This window comes from Antedon mediterranea, chromosome 3, assembly GCF_964355755.1.
Source record: "Antedon mediterranea chromosome 3, ecAntMedi1.1, whole genome shotgun sequence".
In the NCBI taxonomy this organism is placed as follows: domain Eukaryota; kingdom Metazoa; phylum Echinodermata; class Crinoidea; order Comatulida; family Antedonidae; genus Antedon; species Antedon mediterranea.
The window spans coordinates 13903010-13921774 of record NC_092672.1 but is presented as its reverse complement, the minus strand read 5'-3'; the positions used below and the strand labels follow the sequence as shown (position 1 = coordinate 13921774).

The following is an 18765-nucleotide window of genomic DNA, read 5'->3' as shown; positions in this document are numbered from 1 at the left end:
TAGTTATATTTAATGAATATATATCATAATTTATTTATTTATTATTTATTTATTCAACCATACTTCAACCCAGCCAGCGGAAGCTGATTTTGAGGGGCCCTCATCATCATTTATTGAAAATATCGCAGTGGCACCAGAATCTGAACTGAACATAAAACATGTGTAACATAAAATATCATCAAGTATAAAAGGAAAACTGTAATTTAATATATAATCAAAAGCACCCTAACAATCCACTCTAATGTAAAGTGTTGTAAAAGTGTGAAATGAGAAGTATCAAACTGTAACTTTATAGTCACTGTAATTGGTTATGTTTATTATCAAGTTAGGCCTATTTGTTACTGATATTCAACCGTTTGGTACGGAAAACAGGCGGAGATATCGGATTAACTATCAAATCAACCATATACCGTAGTAGTTCTGACAGGTATTCTTAAATAAGGACTAAATCTCATTTAAATAACCCAGTTTACCTTACGGAATGTTTTTTTTTTAATTTTTTGTTGACCACCTGTATAAATAATTTATTAAAGAACAGTGATAAACAACAAACGCAAAAACAATTACAATAAATATGTAAACATTATATTGCAAGTGATAATTGTTGATAATTAAAATTGCAAAATTGGGTTCTAAACTACTACATACTCATAGAATAAATATCTTCAGTTCTCAAATAATATAAAGGATCTTTTGTATTTTTGGTAAGTGTAAAATAAATAATTAAAATTCAGAGATTGTTCTTTAATTTTCAACGAAAAATGTACCACTTTTGTGGGTTTTTTCTTCATGTGACTTATCAAACCAAAAAAAATATACTGTCTTTAGAAATATTTTAATTAGCATTGATATTTTGATGTTTCCCATACGTAATTATCGTACGGAATGAGTATAACGAGGCTAACCTGGTGTGGACCAAGTGTGCAGATGAGTGCTGTTTGACAACTTTTTGGGGGAGATGAAAGTAGGTGTATGTGTTGTCTCAATTGCAAAGTATCCTACTAGTAATAAGGTAATGTGTTATGTGGTTATAGATTGCCTTGTTAGTCCAAAGGATTCCAAATATGCAAAGAAATCAATTTGGTAATAATTAGATACATGAAAAACAGCAACTATGCGATTTAATGGCAGCCATCTTGGAATACAATATGACAACCATCTTGGAATACAATAATAATAGCCATCTTGGAATACAATATAACAGCCATCTTGGAATACAATATAACAGCCATCTTGCAATACAACATAACAGCCATCTTGGAATACAATATAACAGCCATCTTGGAATACAATATAACAGCAATTAAAAAGATGCTCATTAATATTTGATGTATTTATTTATTTTTTTAGATGGAAAGGTGTATTGGTGTGATGCAGGAACTGATGTAATTGAGGAAGCTAACCTGGACGGTACCAACAGAAGAAGAATTCTTGACATTGAAGGAAAGCACCCTTTTGGTATTGAAATGTATGAGAATTATCTATACTGGTCTGATTGGACGGATGGCATATATCGAGTTGACAGAAGAACTGGAATACAATCAAAGCAAAGTAGTGATTTCCGACTTACTAAACCAGGAGGTTTACATATACATACTGGTAAAACAATATTTGATTGTTCCTAAATGTATGCTATGTTTTTTATGTTTAATATCTATTATTATAATTAACAATAGCAAATACACTAGGCTACATAATATATAGCTTGGATATTATGATGGTTATAGTAATCCACCGGATTACGTAATTCCAGCAGGTGATACACTTGTTGTACGTATTACAACCGATAGCTCCGTCGTTAAACCGGGATTCCAAGCAATAATCATGGCTACAGGTGGTAAGTTCACATATCAAATAATATCTACTACAAATGCAAATCGCAACTCATCGCAACTTATGATGTTGTTTTGTATTGTTTTACGATCTTAATTATTGAGATCCGAAATATTTTTCAAATTTTTAAAAATTACAATGATCTTTTAAAACTGTAAGCAGCTTGCTCAATTTTATTCATTTGTCATTTCCTTTTCTGTCTAATTTAAATGTTTGAATGTGACCTTTTTGATAATGTAAATGTGAGCACAGAATATTTTAACGAAGATAACTTAATTTCTTCACTTGAACATTCTAATTTATCATCAAACTTTTCTATATTTGGACTAAACTGTCGTAGTGTTGTTAATAAGTTTGACTTAATCTCAAACTATTTAGACTCACTCGTACATGCCTTCTCCGTCATTGCCTTCAGTGAAACCTGGTTAACCGAAAAAGATAATATTAATCTATACCAGTTACCAGGCTACAGTTTGATTCACAATGATAGGAAAGATAAGAGAGGTGGTGGGGTAGCGTTCTATGTTACCAACAAACTAACATATATTATTAGAAATGATCTGTCATCTTGTATGACTGAAGCAGAGACTATTTTTATTGAGATTGAGTTAGAATCAGGAAATAATGTTATTTGTGGTATAGTTTATAGACCACCCTCACGTTCCTTGCAAAAGTTTGATGATGAATTAACATGTGTAATGCAAATGATTAATCTAGAAAAAAAGAAAGCTTACCTTGTGGGAGACTATAACATAAACTTACTCCAACAATCTACCGACAACACTATCCAATCACACTTAGACACAATATTTTCTCAGTCATTTCAGCCAATCATAAAAAGTCCTACTAGAATATCCGATAATTGTGCTTCAATAATTGATAACATTTATTGCAACATCGATTCTTTTACTACGTCCCTTAAAAGTGGAATACTTATTACTGATATTTCTGATCACTTCCCAATATTCTGTGTAGATACTTTGGAAAAACATAATAAGCAATATCCTCGATTTGTATATAAACGACAATACTCTCCTCAACAAACGGAGTATTTTTTGCAAGAATTACAAAGTAATCAGTGGAATGATGTGCTATTCTCAAATAATGCGAATGTTGCTTATCAAAATTTTACAAACACTTTAAATAAAACAATTGATAATTGTTTCCCTTTAAAACGAATTAGAAATAAGGCGAACAAGTTAAAATCTCCTTGGATCACAGCTGAAATTGCCAGAGCTATCTCTCAAAAACATAAATTATATAAAAAGTACAAACAAAATAACACCACTACTAATAAAAGTACGTACATACATTTTAGAAACAAGTTAACCACTACTATTAGAAATCGGAAAAAAGAATATTATATGGTCCAGTTTGAACGAAATAAACAAGATATTAAAAAAACGTGGACAATCCTAAATGATATAATGGGTAGGAAAAAGACTACCAATTTGCCTACAAAAATAAAATTGGGTACTGAGACTTTCTCTCATAATGATGAGAAAGCTGATGCATTCAACTCTTTTTTTATTAATATTGGAGAAAAACTAAATAATAAATTTAGGCATGAATCTCAAAATGAAGAAATCACCCACAGAACTTTCTTAAAAGGAAATTTTACCTCTTCAATGTTTTTTAAGCCTGTTACTGAACATGAACTTAACCACTATATTAAAAACACAAAGAATACTTCTCCTGGCCATGATGGTATAAGTGCCCAACTCATAAAATCTGCTTCCCCGTTTATTTTAAAACCTTTATTGCATATTATTAATACGTCATTATCATCGGGCTGTGTCCCGGCTGATATAAAAATTGCTAAAGTTATCCCGGTATTTAAGAATGGTGACATCTCCGATATAAATAATTATCGGCCTATTTCCATTTTACCTTTTTTTTCCAAAATATTTGAGAGGATTGTGTATGATCAAACGATTTGTTACCTCTCAAAATATAACGTACTGAGTAAAACACAGTATGGATTTAGACAACACCATTCAACTAGTCATGCTTTAATACAATCGATTGAAAAAATCACAAACGCTATTGAGAATAAAGAGTTCACACTAGGAGTTTTCCTTGATTTATCAAAAGCGTTTGATACAATCGATCATGATGTATTATTAGATAAGTTAAGATTTTATGGTATAAGAGGAGTTCCGCTAAACTGGTTCTCAAACTATCTTAAAAAAAGACTACAATACACATTTATTGTTAATACTGCATCTAGTAAAATGACAGTAAACACTGGAGTTCCTCAGGGATCCATATTGGGTCCATTATTATTTCTTATATTCATTAATGATATTAGTCTAGCATGTAACCATGTAGACATGATTATGTATGCAGATGACACAAATGTGTTTTATAGTCACAATGATATTACTCAAGCTTTTGATACAATGAACCAGGAGTTATCTATACTTTCGGACTGGTTTATTGCTAACAAATTAACGCTAAATGTAAACAAATCAAAATATGTTATATTTAAGGCTAGAAATAAGTCAGCTGACACTACCTCACTAGAATTGAGGATGGGAAATGAATGTATAGTAAAAGCTACTGAAGTTAAATTTCTAGGCTTATTTCTGGATGAAACTTTATCGTTTAATTTTCATGTAAATGAGGTAGCAAACAGTATTTCTAGAATAATTGGTGTCTTAAACAAAGTGAAGTCTATGTTATCAAGTAAAATCTTGTTAACGGTATACAATGCACTTATATTACCTAGAATAACGTATGCTATCACAGTATGGGGTGCTACTTCTGCTACAAACTTAAACCGTATACATATTCTCCAGAAAAAAGCACTTAGAAATATTTGTCATGTTCATTTTATGCATCCTTCTCATCCACTTTTTATTTCAACCCAAACATTAAATATTTTTGACCTTTATACGAAACACACTGCTATATTTATGTATCAATATAAACATAATCTATTACCTGAATCATTTAATAACTTATTTAGTACATCTGCCTCATTCCATAATTACTCAACTAGAAACAGGTCAAACTACTGTCCACAACTAAAACGCACCAAAGTCGGACAGCAATGTATTTCCTACCAAGGAACACATATTTGGAACAATTTAACAGACTATATAAAACAATCCCCCACTTTAAGTTTGTTTAAACAGAGATTAAAGCAATATTATAACAATAGAAATATTTAAGTTAAGTAAATCACATTATGTTATTTTGGTTTGTTCTTTTTGTTTGTACTAATTGTTTGATCTTTTTGTTAGGGTTACATGCTTAAAGCACTTGTGCTTATTTTGTATCCCATTCCATTATCTTATTATTTGTATTGTATTTGTATATGTTTTTATTTTGATTATGGAATAAAAATGTCGATGAATTGAATTGAATTGAAAACAAGTAAACTATTGCTTTTAACAAATATTTCAGACAAATTCAATAGTATTTTGTAATACAATTGATTGATCTATTTTTGGTAAGTGAATAACGATTATAATTAAACTGGCAAAACCTTTCCAAGTAAAGTAATTCATTTTTTTTATTTTTTTTTTATTTTAATTATTAACAAAACAAACAAAATAGTACATTGGAATGCTTTGTTGCATTGACTTTATATATTTAGATATCTTTGTTTTTGTTCTATGAGCTGTTAGATTAAGATTTTTTTTCTCTCTTTTGCTATGGATATAATATTATATCACCATGATATTCCGAAATAAAAAGGTAAATGAAATGAAATGAATTAGTTTACAGTTTCCGAAACACAGACTATTTTCATAGGAAGCAACATTCAAATTTGCAAACTTTTATCCCTGATGCATTTTTATTGGAAAATAAATAAATGAAACACACAAAAAAAGACTGTTACAAGATTATCAGAAATATTATGAAATGTCTATTGATCAGATCATCAGAAATACAAAAAATAGATTAAATGAATTGTATTATACTAACGTGTAGACTACTCACTAGAAACATGTATGTGGAAAAATGAACAGAACTTCTGCTACCCTGGCACGTGTAACTCTTTTACCAATAGCTGTAATTGTCACCCAGATTTCAATATGGACATCAACTGCATGGCAAGTATGTAAAACAAATTATTCAATTTATTCAAATAAGCTTCCAGAATTCGAGATACAGTACATTTAAATTACAAAACAAACACTAAACAAAACGGAAAAAATTCAAGCTTAGCACGCCCTTAAGCTCAACTGTCATGTGTCTAGCGTAGTAAGTTCCTCCAATATCAGGTGGATTTTCATGATGCACATAGTTTTCTAATCGAATAGATTGCTCGAATGTAAAAGTATTATCGTAAGTGTGGTAACTATGTTGATATAAAGTCTGCGGTACACCAGGTATACTAGTTCTGAAAAGAACTGTTAAGTTTCTCGACGTTTCGATCAATATGCTTTGATCGTCCTCAAACTCAACAGTTCTTTTCAGAAATAATATACGTGGTGTACCGCAAACTTTATATCAACATTTGATTTCGCCATGCAAACCTTCAAACAATATATGTGATAATTATATTATTATTTTCAATCAATTAATTGATTTATTTATTTATAGTATCTGTTGAATCTACGGTGACTCAGTGCTCAGTAGTACTTTATGAAAACGATGACGATTATACTGCACACATTCCATGCCATAATACGTTGCCAAACATTCCTGCATATTATAGTTCTTTACACGTCACCAAGATATCTGTAATTTGGCACACCAAATTTACTGGTCCTCCAGAATCCGAATATCCATATCCATACTATATCAGTGATTTTAAAGTAGGCGTCATTGCAGCTGCTATAAACTGGACTGTGAATAGAGGTACGAAAGCCTTCTTAATGCCAATTTACAGTTTATTACGGTATTAGTATCAGTATAAGTTATGTTGTAAATGTGCATTCAAGTTAAAAGAGAAAATGATGATAGAGTTTGTATTCCAAATATTAATTATTGTATCTTATCTTATAGAAAACTATGTTCTCGATGCTGGAAATATAGATTGTAATTTAAACTATAGCAGAAGTTATCCAAATGAAAACTTACATACATGTGATGAATATGCACATTTAGAAGGAAACCTTCAAAGTGGTGACAGGTATGTTATATTTTATACAAACCTTTTTCAGGCTGATCGCAAACATGAAACACGTGACTTACTTAAAACACAAATGATATTAGATCAATGAATGAGATAATTGGAGCGGGCAATGAATCTCAGATGACATCACCAAAAATGTTAATAGAATGAGTTATTTTAGTTATAATAGTTCTATCTTATCCATTATTGTTAGTAAATCTATACTACATTTTGTATAGACATTAAATGTTTGATTGAATGACCACTTAAAATTAACACATAAAATTATTAACAATAAATAAAGTGATGAAACATACATAAACCCATTGTTAAAACACACACACTGCTATCTATTTGTTCCAAATTCTTGCCATTTAATTTATATAACGCAACTATTAAAAGATAGATTGAATATGTAATTTGTTTTAACTGTATATAATACTGCTAATATATATCTATTTTTCTATATATTATATATGTTACGATATAGTATTTTTATATTTTTGTCTATTTTGATGTTTATTCGTATTTTTATAAGATCTTGTATTTTTGTATTCATGACTTTTTATATATTTTTAATAAATTGTTTGAGAGCTTGTTAACGAAACGAATTTCCTGTTGGATCAATACATTCTGTTTGGTTCTGTATTCTATGTTATTTTCAGCTTAGTCATTACAACCTCCTCCACCAATGGAGGATTCCTGAATATAATCCATGACCCTCCCAGCTCAATATATTACGAAGGTAAAAGCTCAGTGAGGTACCTGGACGTAGTTGTAGACTTTAATCCACCAACTCACTGTTCAGTTTCAACTACACGAGCTTCAACATGCGCTGGAAATGCGCTGGAAATCAGTGATAGGTACACTAAATCTGTAAGGAATTCATAAATTTATTAATTAATTATTATTGTTATCACCGCAATTATTAATATCGGACAGAACCCTATTTCTGTTGCAGTAGCATATATTATTGGTTAGTTTTTCAATTAAATGACCTAGCGTGTGTCATTGTCAGCTGTATCTACACACCTTCATCGTTATTGCTATTATTATTTGAACATGTTAATTAATTAGAGAACTTTTTAATTATTGCTGTGGTATTAATTTATTTTGTTTACGTGTCTGTTGAAATATAATTGATAAAAATATAAATGTCATGTAAAGCCATTATTATTCTATCTCTCTCTTTATTTTGTTTCAGAGTGAGTTGAGAATCACGTGGTCGGCATGGTTTGATGCAATATCCGGAGTTTCAATCTATAATGCAAAAGTTTGCAAAATGATTCCTTTCAATAGAAGTCTTGATGTTTCTGACGAATGTATTACTTTAAAGTTTTCACAACCTGAACATTCATTTACGGCCATATTTAATCCCACATCGCCAGGTAATTTACTGTAGTATAGAATAAGAAATGTCTATCAGTTCAATGATTAAGAATTTTCTATTTTTGACGGCAGCCAACCCTCGGCGACTAAACTATTCAAAAAGAAAGGCAACGCTCTCAGATTTGGCCGCAGATTAGAACAGATAGACGGTGCATAATACAGGTTTGTTTCGAACAGACCACTAGCTCGCATAAAATACTAAAAGCTGCCGAGTTATAGAACCATTACCATATTGTCTGAAATTAACTAATCAGATGTCAAGTATATACATGTGTGTTTTTAATTATTGGTCCTATATCATGCAATTATTATTCATTTCATTAAACACATTGATTTTGAATCACCGAGAACAGGAATATGGAGATATTTGACTGGTTTGACTTCTGTGTTTCAACAACGTGCATTAAATAGTTTTAATAATCGTTATATTTAGAAAGCAAAAAAAAACTATGCCAAAAGAAATACAGTGATCTGAATTTGGTCTATTTTGTAAATATATTCATTTCCACTATAGTTTTTTTATGGAATATTCTTAAAGGGCACTTTAAGATAAAATTTAGAAATTACTTTAAAAACTTCATCCCATAATGATCACAAAATCATGTTCGGTCCTTCGGCAGTGTTTTTTTCTATTTTGAATAACTGTTAAGAACACCAATGGACATTTCTACTATCTCTGTGGAAGGAGTAACTGAGTTTCACTGGATCTATTGTTGTACTATATACACATTATTAATAGATTCAAAATAAAACAAACACATATTCTTATGATAGCGTTTTTAAAGATAATCGAAACAAACATAACATTAGAACAAAGGTCATCTACAGTTTTATATTGAGGACAGACATACAGTATAACGTTATATAATTATGTTTGTATTTGCTTTTCATTAACATAGGTGTATACTGTGTAGTATTGAGTGTTAATGATAGTGCTGGTAACACTCGTAATGCTCGACGGTGTTTCATTTTTGATAACCAGAGTGAAATATCATTTATAGATGATAGTTCTATCGATGTCATAGTTGGAGGCGTGAAGTATGCCAACAATTCAGAAGTTAAAATAAATGGAAACAAACAAAACAAAGTAAATAATAATAATAATAATAATAATAATAAATGAAAACTTATATAGCGCCGGTATCCTCCACCCATGTGGCGCTCATGGCGCTTTGTGCATTAACAACGTGCGTGAACATCAGCGAATAGCGACGTCTTTAGGTTGGTCTTGAAACTGTTTAGACTAGTTGAGCATTTAACTGTACATTTATTAAGTATTAGGGTTATTCATTAATTAAATTTGTTAATATTATTATTGGTAGATTTTCGGACATATATAAACCGTCTGATGATATACTGATAATAAATACATTAATTTTGAGACGATAAGATGAGGATATACAGATTTTCTAACGACTGAGGGTGTCATGATACTGTTCAAATTAGATTGAAAAGCGACACCTTCGGCGTGGCGGTACGACGGGACAAGTTCTACTATACCAAATTACGTTTTATTGTTTGTTTTTTGCTGATATTTAATGTTATCGTTCCAATTGTTAGGTAATGTTATCATGGGAAAAGCGATTTCAGAACAAATTACATGTCGATGAAGGTTTCTTACTTGCAATCGAAACAATTGGCGACGTTTTTGAAGAGACGTACGATTCAAATGCCCAGCCACCAGGACGGCCCTTATCAGCTATTCCAAATAAAGAGGGCATTATGAAATTCGAATATCTAGTTACAACCATGAATTATTATTACTTTCTGGAAACAAAGAATGTAACAGATGTGGAAAAAGGCGATGAACTGGAACAGGAATGGACGATATTGCCGAATAATAAGGTACTGGCTGATGTAGGCCTAAAGAGTACATGGTCTAAAAATTACCTTGTTATTGTCAAATAGCAAAGTGGTTACAACAAATACTTTTAGGCCGGATTCTACCAAATATGGGAACCTAATGTTTTGTTGTCATAATGTTTGTGGATTTGTTTTTGTTAATTATATTATAGAAATAAAAATAATGATGTGTCTTAATACAACTATTAAATTTGATGAGTAGTAGTAGTAGTAGTAGTAATAATGTTATGTTTTTATATTTATATAATATTTTACACATGACAAATAAATAGTATTTAATTTGATTTGAAAACAATTAATTTGAAACAGCAACGGAGAATGTTAAAACTGAGAGTCTCGAACTTGTCGTATTTTAGAATGGAATGGTGACAATTGAACTGAGAGATATTGATTATGAAGAAACGCTCATATTTTTTGTGAAGGCTACTGATGTAATTGGAAACACGAAGACCGATTTTGTTACAATCCGCTTCTTTAATGTAACTAATGCATCAGATACGACGTACACAAAGTATAAGAAGTATATAATGTAATGTTACATTTTACATCTTTATTTATTTAAATCATCTTTATAAGCTTTTCAGTATACACAAAATAACCTCGTTTGTCTATAATAACATAACACAGATACACAAACGCTTCTCGTTGCAAATTTAGATTAGTACTACCTATAATCAGAAGTCCCACGAATAAACTTAGTCTACCATTCTGATTTAGCCTTTGGTTGAACAAATGAAACTACTGAGTTTAGTAATGTGATGAATTAGGCTAAAAACAACTTTCACAAACGTAAAACCAAATTAGATGACGGGTGTTGGTGGTTCTACTGGATTCTGTTGTTTCACACAAAATTACACACAGAACGGGAAATAATGTAATTTTAACTATTCAATGCATATATAATTTAAAAATAGATGGAGTATAGCGACGTTATACCCTTTAGATCTAGTAGTATTAACATGATACAATGCTATAATTTGGCTACGTCACTTAATATTATTTTTATTATTAAATTTGTTACAATTTGTATAAGCCCTGATGTGTGATTAGGCCTATAGTCTGAATCAACGGCGCAGATCCGTTTTTAATAGTAGGTGGGGGGGGGAGGGGGGGGGGGTGAGTATTAACATGAAATACTGGGGACCAGGGCCCGGCAGCGATTTTTTTTTTCGTACATAAGTTGGGGACCCCCTCATGAAACGTCACAAAATAAACATGAATAATTCATCAGTTAAATGTTCTTGTTCCGTGTGCACCCAAGCGTATAGCAACAAGAAGTGATTACACAAGTGCGGTACGATTCTAGGCCTATCTCCGCTGTTGAAGAATAGCGGCGTTTTGTGTGGATTGTCGAAATAATCGGCCTTTAGTTTATGGTGTTTTTAATAAAATTTATTACTAAAGAATTACGTGTTAAAATTATAGTTTCTATTAATACTATTAGGCCTAATTAGTAGTCTCTAAACCCATGTCTATTCTAGTAGTAGCTGTGTGGATGTGTGTGACGTGTGTGTGTGTTAGGTATGACCAAAGATAGTTACACTATCTTTGGTAATAGTTACACTATCTTTGGTATGACACAATCCGAGTAATAAGTCAGCAAAATTAAACAATAAACATTACACAAAAATACATTTTTTATTCTCGTGGGTCAAATCTTCCCATCTCATGTGTTCATATACGCGCATTTTTAAAGTTCCTTTGAGTACATTGCATATTGTTTGATAATTGATAGCAGAATTTAAAAAATACAGTACACAAATTATACACATTCTTTATTCTTGTGGGTCTAAGCTTTCTTTGGGCTATGTCCAAGAACGCTTGGGTGCACACGGAACAACAACTGCGATACGATTCTTTCTACAATAATAGGCCTAGGATTCTAGGTCAATTCACGTGATTGCCTTCGCGCACTCTTCTTCACACACACGTCCACTATGCAAAATGTGTCGAGGCTAATCGACAGCTAGGCAAAACATTAAACTAAGTAGTAATTGGACATAGCCCAAAGACACAAGTCACACACACCCACACAGCTACTACTAGAATATACAGGGGTTTAGATTAGAGACTAGTAATTAGGCCTAATAGTATCAATAGAAACTATAATTTTAACACGTAATTCTTTAGTAATAAACTATATTAAAAACACCATAAACTAAAGGCTGATTATTTCGACAATCCACACAAAACTCCGCTATTCTATTATGAAATCGCACGCGGCAACCACAGCGGAGATAGGCCTAGAATCGTACCGCACTTGTGTAATCACTTCTTGTTGCTATACGCTTGGGTGCACACGGAACAAGAAAATTTAACTGATGAATTATTCATGTTTATTTTGTGACGTTTCATGATGGGGTCCCCAACTTATGTACGAAAAAAAAAATCGCGGCCCGGCAGCCCGGCTCCTTGAGTAATTTATAGGTCGTTTCAAGGAGGGCTTCCTTGACCTTAAGTTTAAAGGCGACATCTCCAAAATCCAAAACGGTAAAGCATTCCGTATTAGCGAGGGCCTTACACCATTTTGAATCCTGCAGATGTTGAAAAATATGAGAAGCATTATTTTTCACTGAGGAGCATACTTAAAGTAAACCCTGATCAATGTTACAGTAGTAGGTTTAATGCAGAGTAAATTACTAATGATAAAGCTACTAAAAAGTACTTTATTAGATCGGTTTCGTTTTAATATGAGAAAAAAAATGTTATGACAATAATTTATTGGAAAATTGAAAATAATGAAAATTATTAATATTAGAAACACTAGTAAATTTCATTTGTGGATTTTCATTACACCAAGTTTTAGTAACATACTATATTAAGCTGGTTTATGTAAGTAAATATTATTTTGTTTTATTTTAGAATACTGGGTGGAACAATTCCGTCACTTGTGTTTATTTTGTTTTTGGTGACAATAATCCTGATTCGACGATGTAAACCAAACGGAGCCAACACCAAAGGGACTACAGACAATTCTTTAATTTACCAGAATGTTCATTACGTGAGTAAGAATACTATATACCAGTGTTACAAAGAACAAGATGAGAATGTCTACGAATCAATTGACAATGAACAGAATATTTACGAAACATGTTTATTGTAAGACAACTATAGAAGAATGTGTGAAACTACTCACCGCTAGTCATACTACAGTATAAAACCATGGCTTGTTTATTTTTTTCATTTTGATTCATGCCCGATTCAACATATAATATAATAAGAAGTGTACAGTAACTTTACACAGACGTATATAATTCAGATGTGTTCAAATTGAATGTAGGCTATAATATGAATGTTAAACCCCATCATTCATAATACGACTTTCCATAAAAGGTAAAAGGTAAGTAGAGAATGTAAGTAGCACCAAACATACTGAATGCAGAGGCACAATAATATTATGTAATATAAAGAAAACTAGTGTAATTTGTTTACACTGATTAATAATTAATTATAAGGAGTTTTCATGTTCATGATCTCTTTCTTGATATCGTTAATATTAGACATATTGGAAATGCTGGTAACAGCAATGGTAGGCCTAATTAGGACAAAAAATGTTTATTAATAAATAATTTATACAAAAAATATATGTATTAAATCATATGTATACTGCTGTTAAAATATTTTTATATGCTATATGTATTTGCATATAAAAAGAATTTCCACTCTGAAAATAAGTGGACAAATAAAGAATTAATATTAATTGCATTCATACGGTCATATCTATATCGGTGACGAAATGTATACCACCTAAAAATACAATATTAGGCCTACCATTAGTATTATTCACAAATAGCGCGCCATACAATTCGGCTTTTTCAACCGATCTAACCTAATTTAAATTTCCCGCAACCAGTTGTCCTGATATGAGGCATTCCACGAAGAACGCGTTAGTACTGTGCAGTTATACCGGGCCACGTAATTGGAATTCAAGAACGTATATATTAAGTAAGCCTTGTAAGTACAATATTATGAATATCTGAATATTGTCTATAGTTGTGTTTCTTTTTCCAGAGAGATGTAATATTATGAGAATGCGCATTTATTTTAGGCCGCATAGGCCTACTGTAGGGCTATGGGTCACCTCTATGTAGCGTTTCTCTGATTGCCTATTGTATACTGATTCGTGTAGGCGTAAGAAGACACACTGAAATCAGAGCGCCATAACGGTTTTCACAATTTGCATAAAATATCAGTTTTAAGCAAAATGCATTAATTAAATATCCAATCGGTAAGGCCAATGGAGTGTTACGAAGCGCTAATCGCCAATTTTAGTTCAAAATTGTTCTTGAGACACTTTTATATAACACTCATTATTAAAGTTATCGTCACCGATTTTCCATAAATCATCCCATAAAAACATCATTAAACGAAGTGGTTTGGGTTCCGTCTCCGAACGCTGGGCAGTTGCATTTCGATGACGGATCTGTATGTAACTGTATTGTTTGCATGTAGCTTGCTTTTGCTTGTTATTATATTTTTATTAGTCTCTATAGCTCACCATGTCGGTCGGTTGATCGGTGGGTCGGTAAACACTAACTTGAGCACTTGACTGCAGCCATGTATATGGCCTTGTTATTGTTAGTCGCGTGGAACGCGACTCTACAGCTCACTATGTCGGTCTGTTGGTCGGTTGGTCGGTCGGTCGGTTGGTTGGTCGGTCGGTAAACACTAACTTGTATATGGCCTTGTCTTGATGTCAGTTGTATATAGCTAAGTCAATTTTTCAGAGTATATTCCTTATGGCCAGGAATCTATGTAGTTATGTTTTTCACGGTGCGCAATCAAAAATTTACGCGGTCTACGCACGATTTAACGAAATCACGTTTGTAATCATATCTTCACAAGCATGAATCACAATTAAATAAAATTTAACTCATAAATTTCAGGTCATATTTCATCATATGGCAATACAACTACGTGCGTAGCGCATATAACGCATGCGTATGCGCGCTTAAAATTTTCAAAATTGTCAAAATTTATTTTCGATGAAATTAGAGTACGTTTCAGTCAATTTTAAGCTTTTAAAAAATTGCCATGAGTGCGCAGATTTTTGCATGCGCACTGCGCGTTAAACATTAATACGCACTCTTTTTGCCCGATTTCAGTTTTACAATTTTTTTTTGATATCATCGTATTTGATTCACTTTTCAGCTCGAAATTAACGCACCTCAAAAGTGACACGCTACGCACGTGTAAGTTAACAAAATGGTGCTAAATTTTAAAATTAATATAGATCGTCAGAATGCTCAGGAACACCTATTTTGCATTTCATTTTCTTAAAGTGTATCATAATGTATGATTTATTATGAAATTAAGAGAACAAAGGTTGATTAAGTCATCATTAATAATCATAAGAAATAACAAACTTAACATTAACTTTCTTCCTTAAAATGTTCATATATTAAATTTAAAAGTATATAGTTTGACAGTGCATCATTTTTTTTATTTATATTTTTTGAGATGTCATCATAGTAAAAAATTATAATTCATTGCGGTATGTAATAATCTATCTGCACCAAAGTGGTTACTGCATAGTAAATACACGGATTAATCTTTCTACAACTTTTAGTGAGTGTATGGCTCGGTGGTACCGAGATCAAGTCTCACCTTGGGAAACGAACGAAATAAGAAGCTTATAAGAGACATAACAGCTTTCTCAATATGTGTGCTGTTTCCAGGATGGCCGACATCTGAGTTCTTAACTTTTCATGCCATTTTTTTGCATTTTTTTGAAATTATTTCAAGAGCGCCAATTACGATTGGAACCTACATTTCTTTTCAATAGTAATATCAGGTCGATTGTGTTTTAATTTCTTATCCGTGTAAACTGTCATGTCCCAAGTAATTCGAATGCTTTATTCTCTGTGACTGCGGATGGCTGATGGCATACCATTTGTCACAGTACATTCATATTTTCTGCAAATCTCCCAGTGTACAGTACCCGCAATGCCACCATGTCATGACGCTTTCTATACTCTCTCTCGGCGAGCATCTTGCATCCACTGATAATATGTCTTACAGTTTCAGTAGAGTCTCCAGATAATCTACATAACTGTGTTTCTGATGTATACTGTATTTTATCACATTCATCATTCAGTATCTAAATTACATATTTTAATTATCAGCCAATATGACACCTATTCATTTACACAATTTACAATGTACTTCAACCATTATTAGACCCATCGTAGCTATGCATACTCCTCTCAATTCGAAGCTTAGGTTGAATTTAATTTGTCCATCACTGGGAAGAATTTGTTTTTAAGAAAGAGTATGGGGTGTTATTGAAGAGGGGTGGAGGTTGGTGAGTATAGACAGATACTGGCGTCGGCTGTTATGTGCTGAGAAGGCTGTAAACTAATTTTGAAACCCGCCCTGGGGCGGGTATAATTGCTAGTTCATTATAATATAATCTGTGTTGAAATATATTCTTGTTATCCAATTATGCAATCTTTCCCTACTGTAAGTTAAGTCTTTAATGATGTTGTCTACTATAATCAAAACTTCAATCAAGTCTTAATGAAGTTAAGGTTTTCGGTTTTCGGTTTTCGCTATCCGCATTATTAAGTTTTAAGTTTCAACAATTTTATTTTGTGTATGTATATAATAATTATAATAATTACATATCTAATGCATTCTGCAATCGATTAGGGCTACATACAATACACTAATACAGTATTTTATAGCCAATGGAATGTTACGCTTTCTCCACTTCAAATAAAGATAATATTTTGCAAACCATTGCTTGTGAACAGTTATTCATTTAATAAATTAAAATTAAATTTCAGTTAAAAATTAATTATTTATTTTATAACAGTCATTGTTAACGCTATCTTCGTCGATTTTCCTATAGATGGCCCTCTTTTTTCTATTCACCAGTAATCAAGTTGAGTTGAGTTGTATGGGACAATTTATTGCTATAACTGAATAAGTGTATGGATGAAATGATTTACCATCTTTTTTCATGAATATGTAACTGTTTAGAATAATATACAAAATGACATAATATTATAAAAGAAATCTTTGACAGTTTTCCGCAATTCAAGATGTCGTCTAAAATGACCGCTATTTCCTGTTTTCCGTTAACCACCACTGTATAATTTTAATATATATTATTATACATATGTTTTGTGGCATCATGACTCCAATAAAGATACACCATACAACATAGAGGATCCAATAAAACACTCACAACAATATACCTACTTAGATATATAATTTGCTGTTTTTTCAAATAACGTTATCACAGAAACACACTTTTAATGTTATATCATTGTTTTAAGATACGACAAGTCCAATATAATGCATTTTCGAAGAAGAACCACTGACACTCGTAATTTCCATGAATAAAAAAATAAACATTATACATTATTATCTAAATTATATTTTCAGGCAGATTAGTAAACGAAATTCTTATTAAGAGACTTTGAAACACAAAATTATATAAACTCCCAAGATGTCTAGTGTTCAAATAGTCGACCTATATAACCAAAGACATCTTACGGACAAAAACAGTATGACTCGGCTATTGCTAGTGATGTGGAGACAACTAAACCTTTACATAAAGTAACAGTCAAAAGGTGGGCCGCCGTCACATATTCTTGTACTTTGACTTTGCTGAGCTAATTACACTTCTTTCATTAAATATGTACCAGTAATGTGGTTGCCAGATGTACGAACGATATGCCTGACGGTTTATGGCCAAACTGATTGCATTAAGTGACTGCCATATAAAACAAATGATCGCTTGTGGTGAACAGTTTAGCAGTAGATCCAGATAATTCTTTCTAAAGATGTCAATAAATGCGGGATTCAATTAAAAAATAATATATTACAATTAGGCAATCTATACACTACATACTGATAGCAAGAAAATGCAAATCTGTTAACTAAATTGTAAGTTATTCGCAAAAATGTTACCCCCTACCCCATAATTGAAACTGATTACAAATTACTAAAAACAACAAATTTCTTCATAATACACAGCATTTTCATATTTTGTTAATCTTTAACTTCGATTTTCTTGTTTATTGGGTCTATATGTTCATGGAAACATCAGTTTGCATAACATCTATTGTATTTTTTTTGTTAAAAACTGAAAGTTATAAGTTAATATTAGACAAAAAATCATTTCTTACTAAAGTTCAATGACTTTCTGACCTCTAATGGCGTCAATAATTGTTGGATTTACTTAGAAATATATATTACACTTAAGCAGTCTATACACTACATATTAATACCAAGAAAATGCAAATCTGTAAATTAAATCCCGAATTATTAGCAAAAGTGTTACCTCCTACCCCAAAATTTTGTGTTGCATATTTTCCGTAGGCGGTGTTATATAATCCTAAAAATGACTATTAAGCTGCACAATTGGCATTGCTATCATGGATTTCTGAAAAGTAGACATATTAAGCTTTCCAAAAATGTATGGTAGCATTTGCCACCAATTTGATACTGCTTTCGCAAAAAACTGGACCTGGCCCATGGACTCATTATATAATAAATAACAATCACGTAACTCGGCTGAGCCGATCGTTCCGAGCCCCGGATTTCCACCCACTTTGTCTGTTTCAACATCCATAATGCAATTGAAGTCCCCACCTAGA

At 31.8% G+C, this 18765-nt stretch overlaps 1 protein-coding gene across 1 annotated transcript in view; it reads left to right on the top strand.

The window, feature by feature from the left end:
- The window catches only part of LOC140044068 (uncharacterized), a 28382-nt gene extending 13656 nt beyond the window's left edge, over positions 1 to 14726 (top strand). The window contains exons 6-15 of the mRNA XM_072088549.1: positions 1351 to 1599; positions 5788 to 5901; positions 6391 to 6648; positions 6796 to 6922; positions 7570 to 7780; positions 8109 to 8292; positions 9193 to 9380; positions 9854 to 10138; positions 10513 to 10685; positions 13019 to 14726. Coding sequence (XP_071944650.1) covers positions 1351 to 1599; positions 5788 to 5901; positions 6391 to 6648; positions 6796 to 6922; positions 7570 to 7780; positions 8109 to 8292; positions 9193 to 9380; positions 9854 to 10138; positions 10513 to 10685; positions 13019 to 13259 — 2030 coding nt within the window. The 3' untranslated portion in view covers positions 13260 to 14726. The remainder of the gene's footprint in view (positions 1 to 1350; positions 1600 to 5787; positions 5902 to 6390; positions 6649 to 6795; positions 6923 to 7569; positions 7781 to 8108; positions 8293 to 9192; positions 9381 to 9853; positions 10139 to 10512; positions 10686 to 13018) is intronic.
- The last annotated feature ends 4039 nt before the right edge of the window (positions 14727 to 18765 follow it).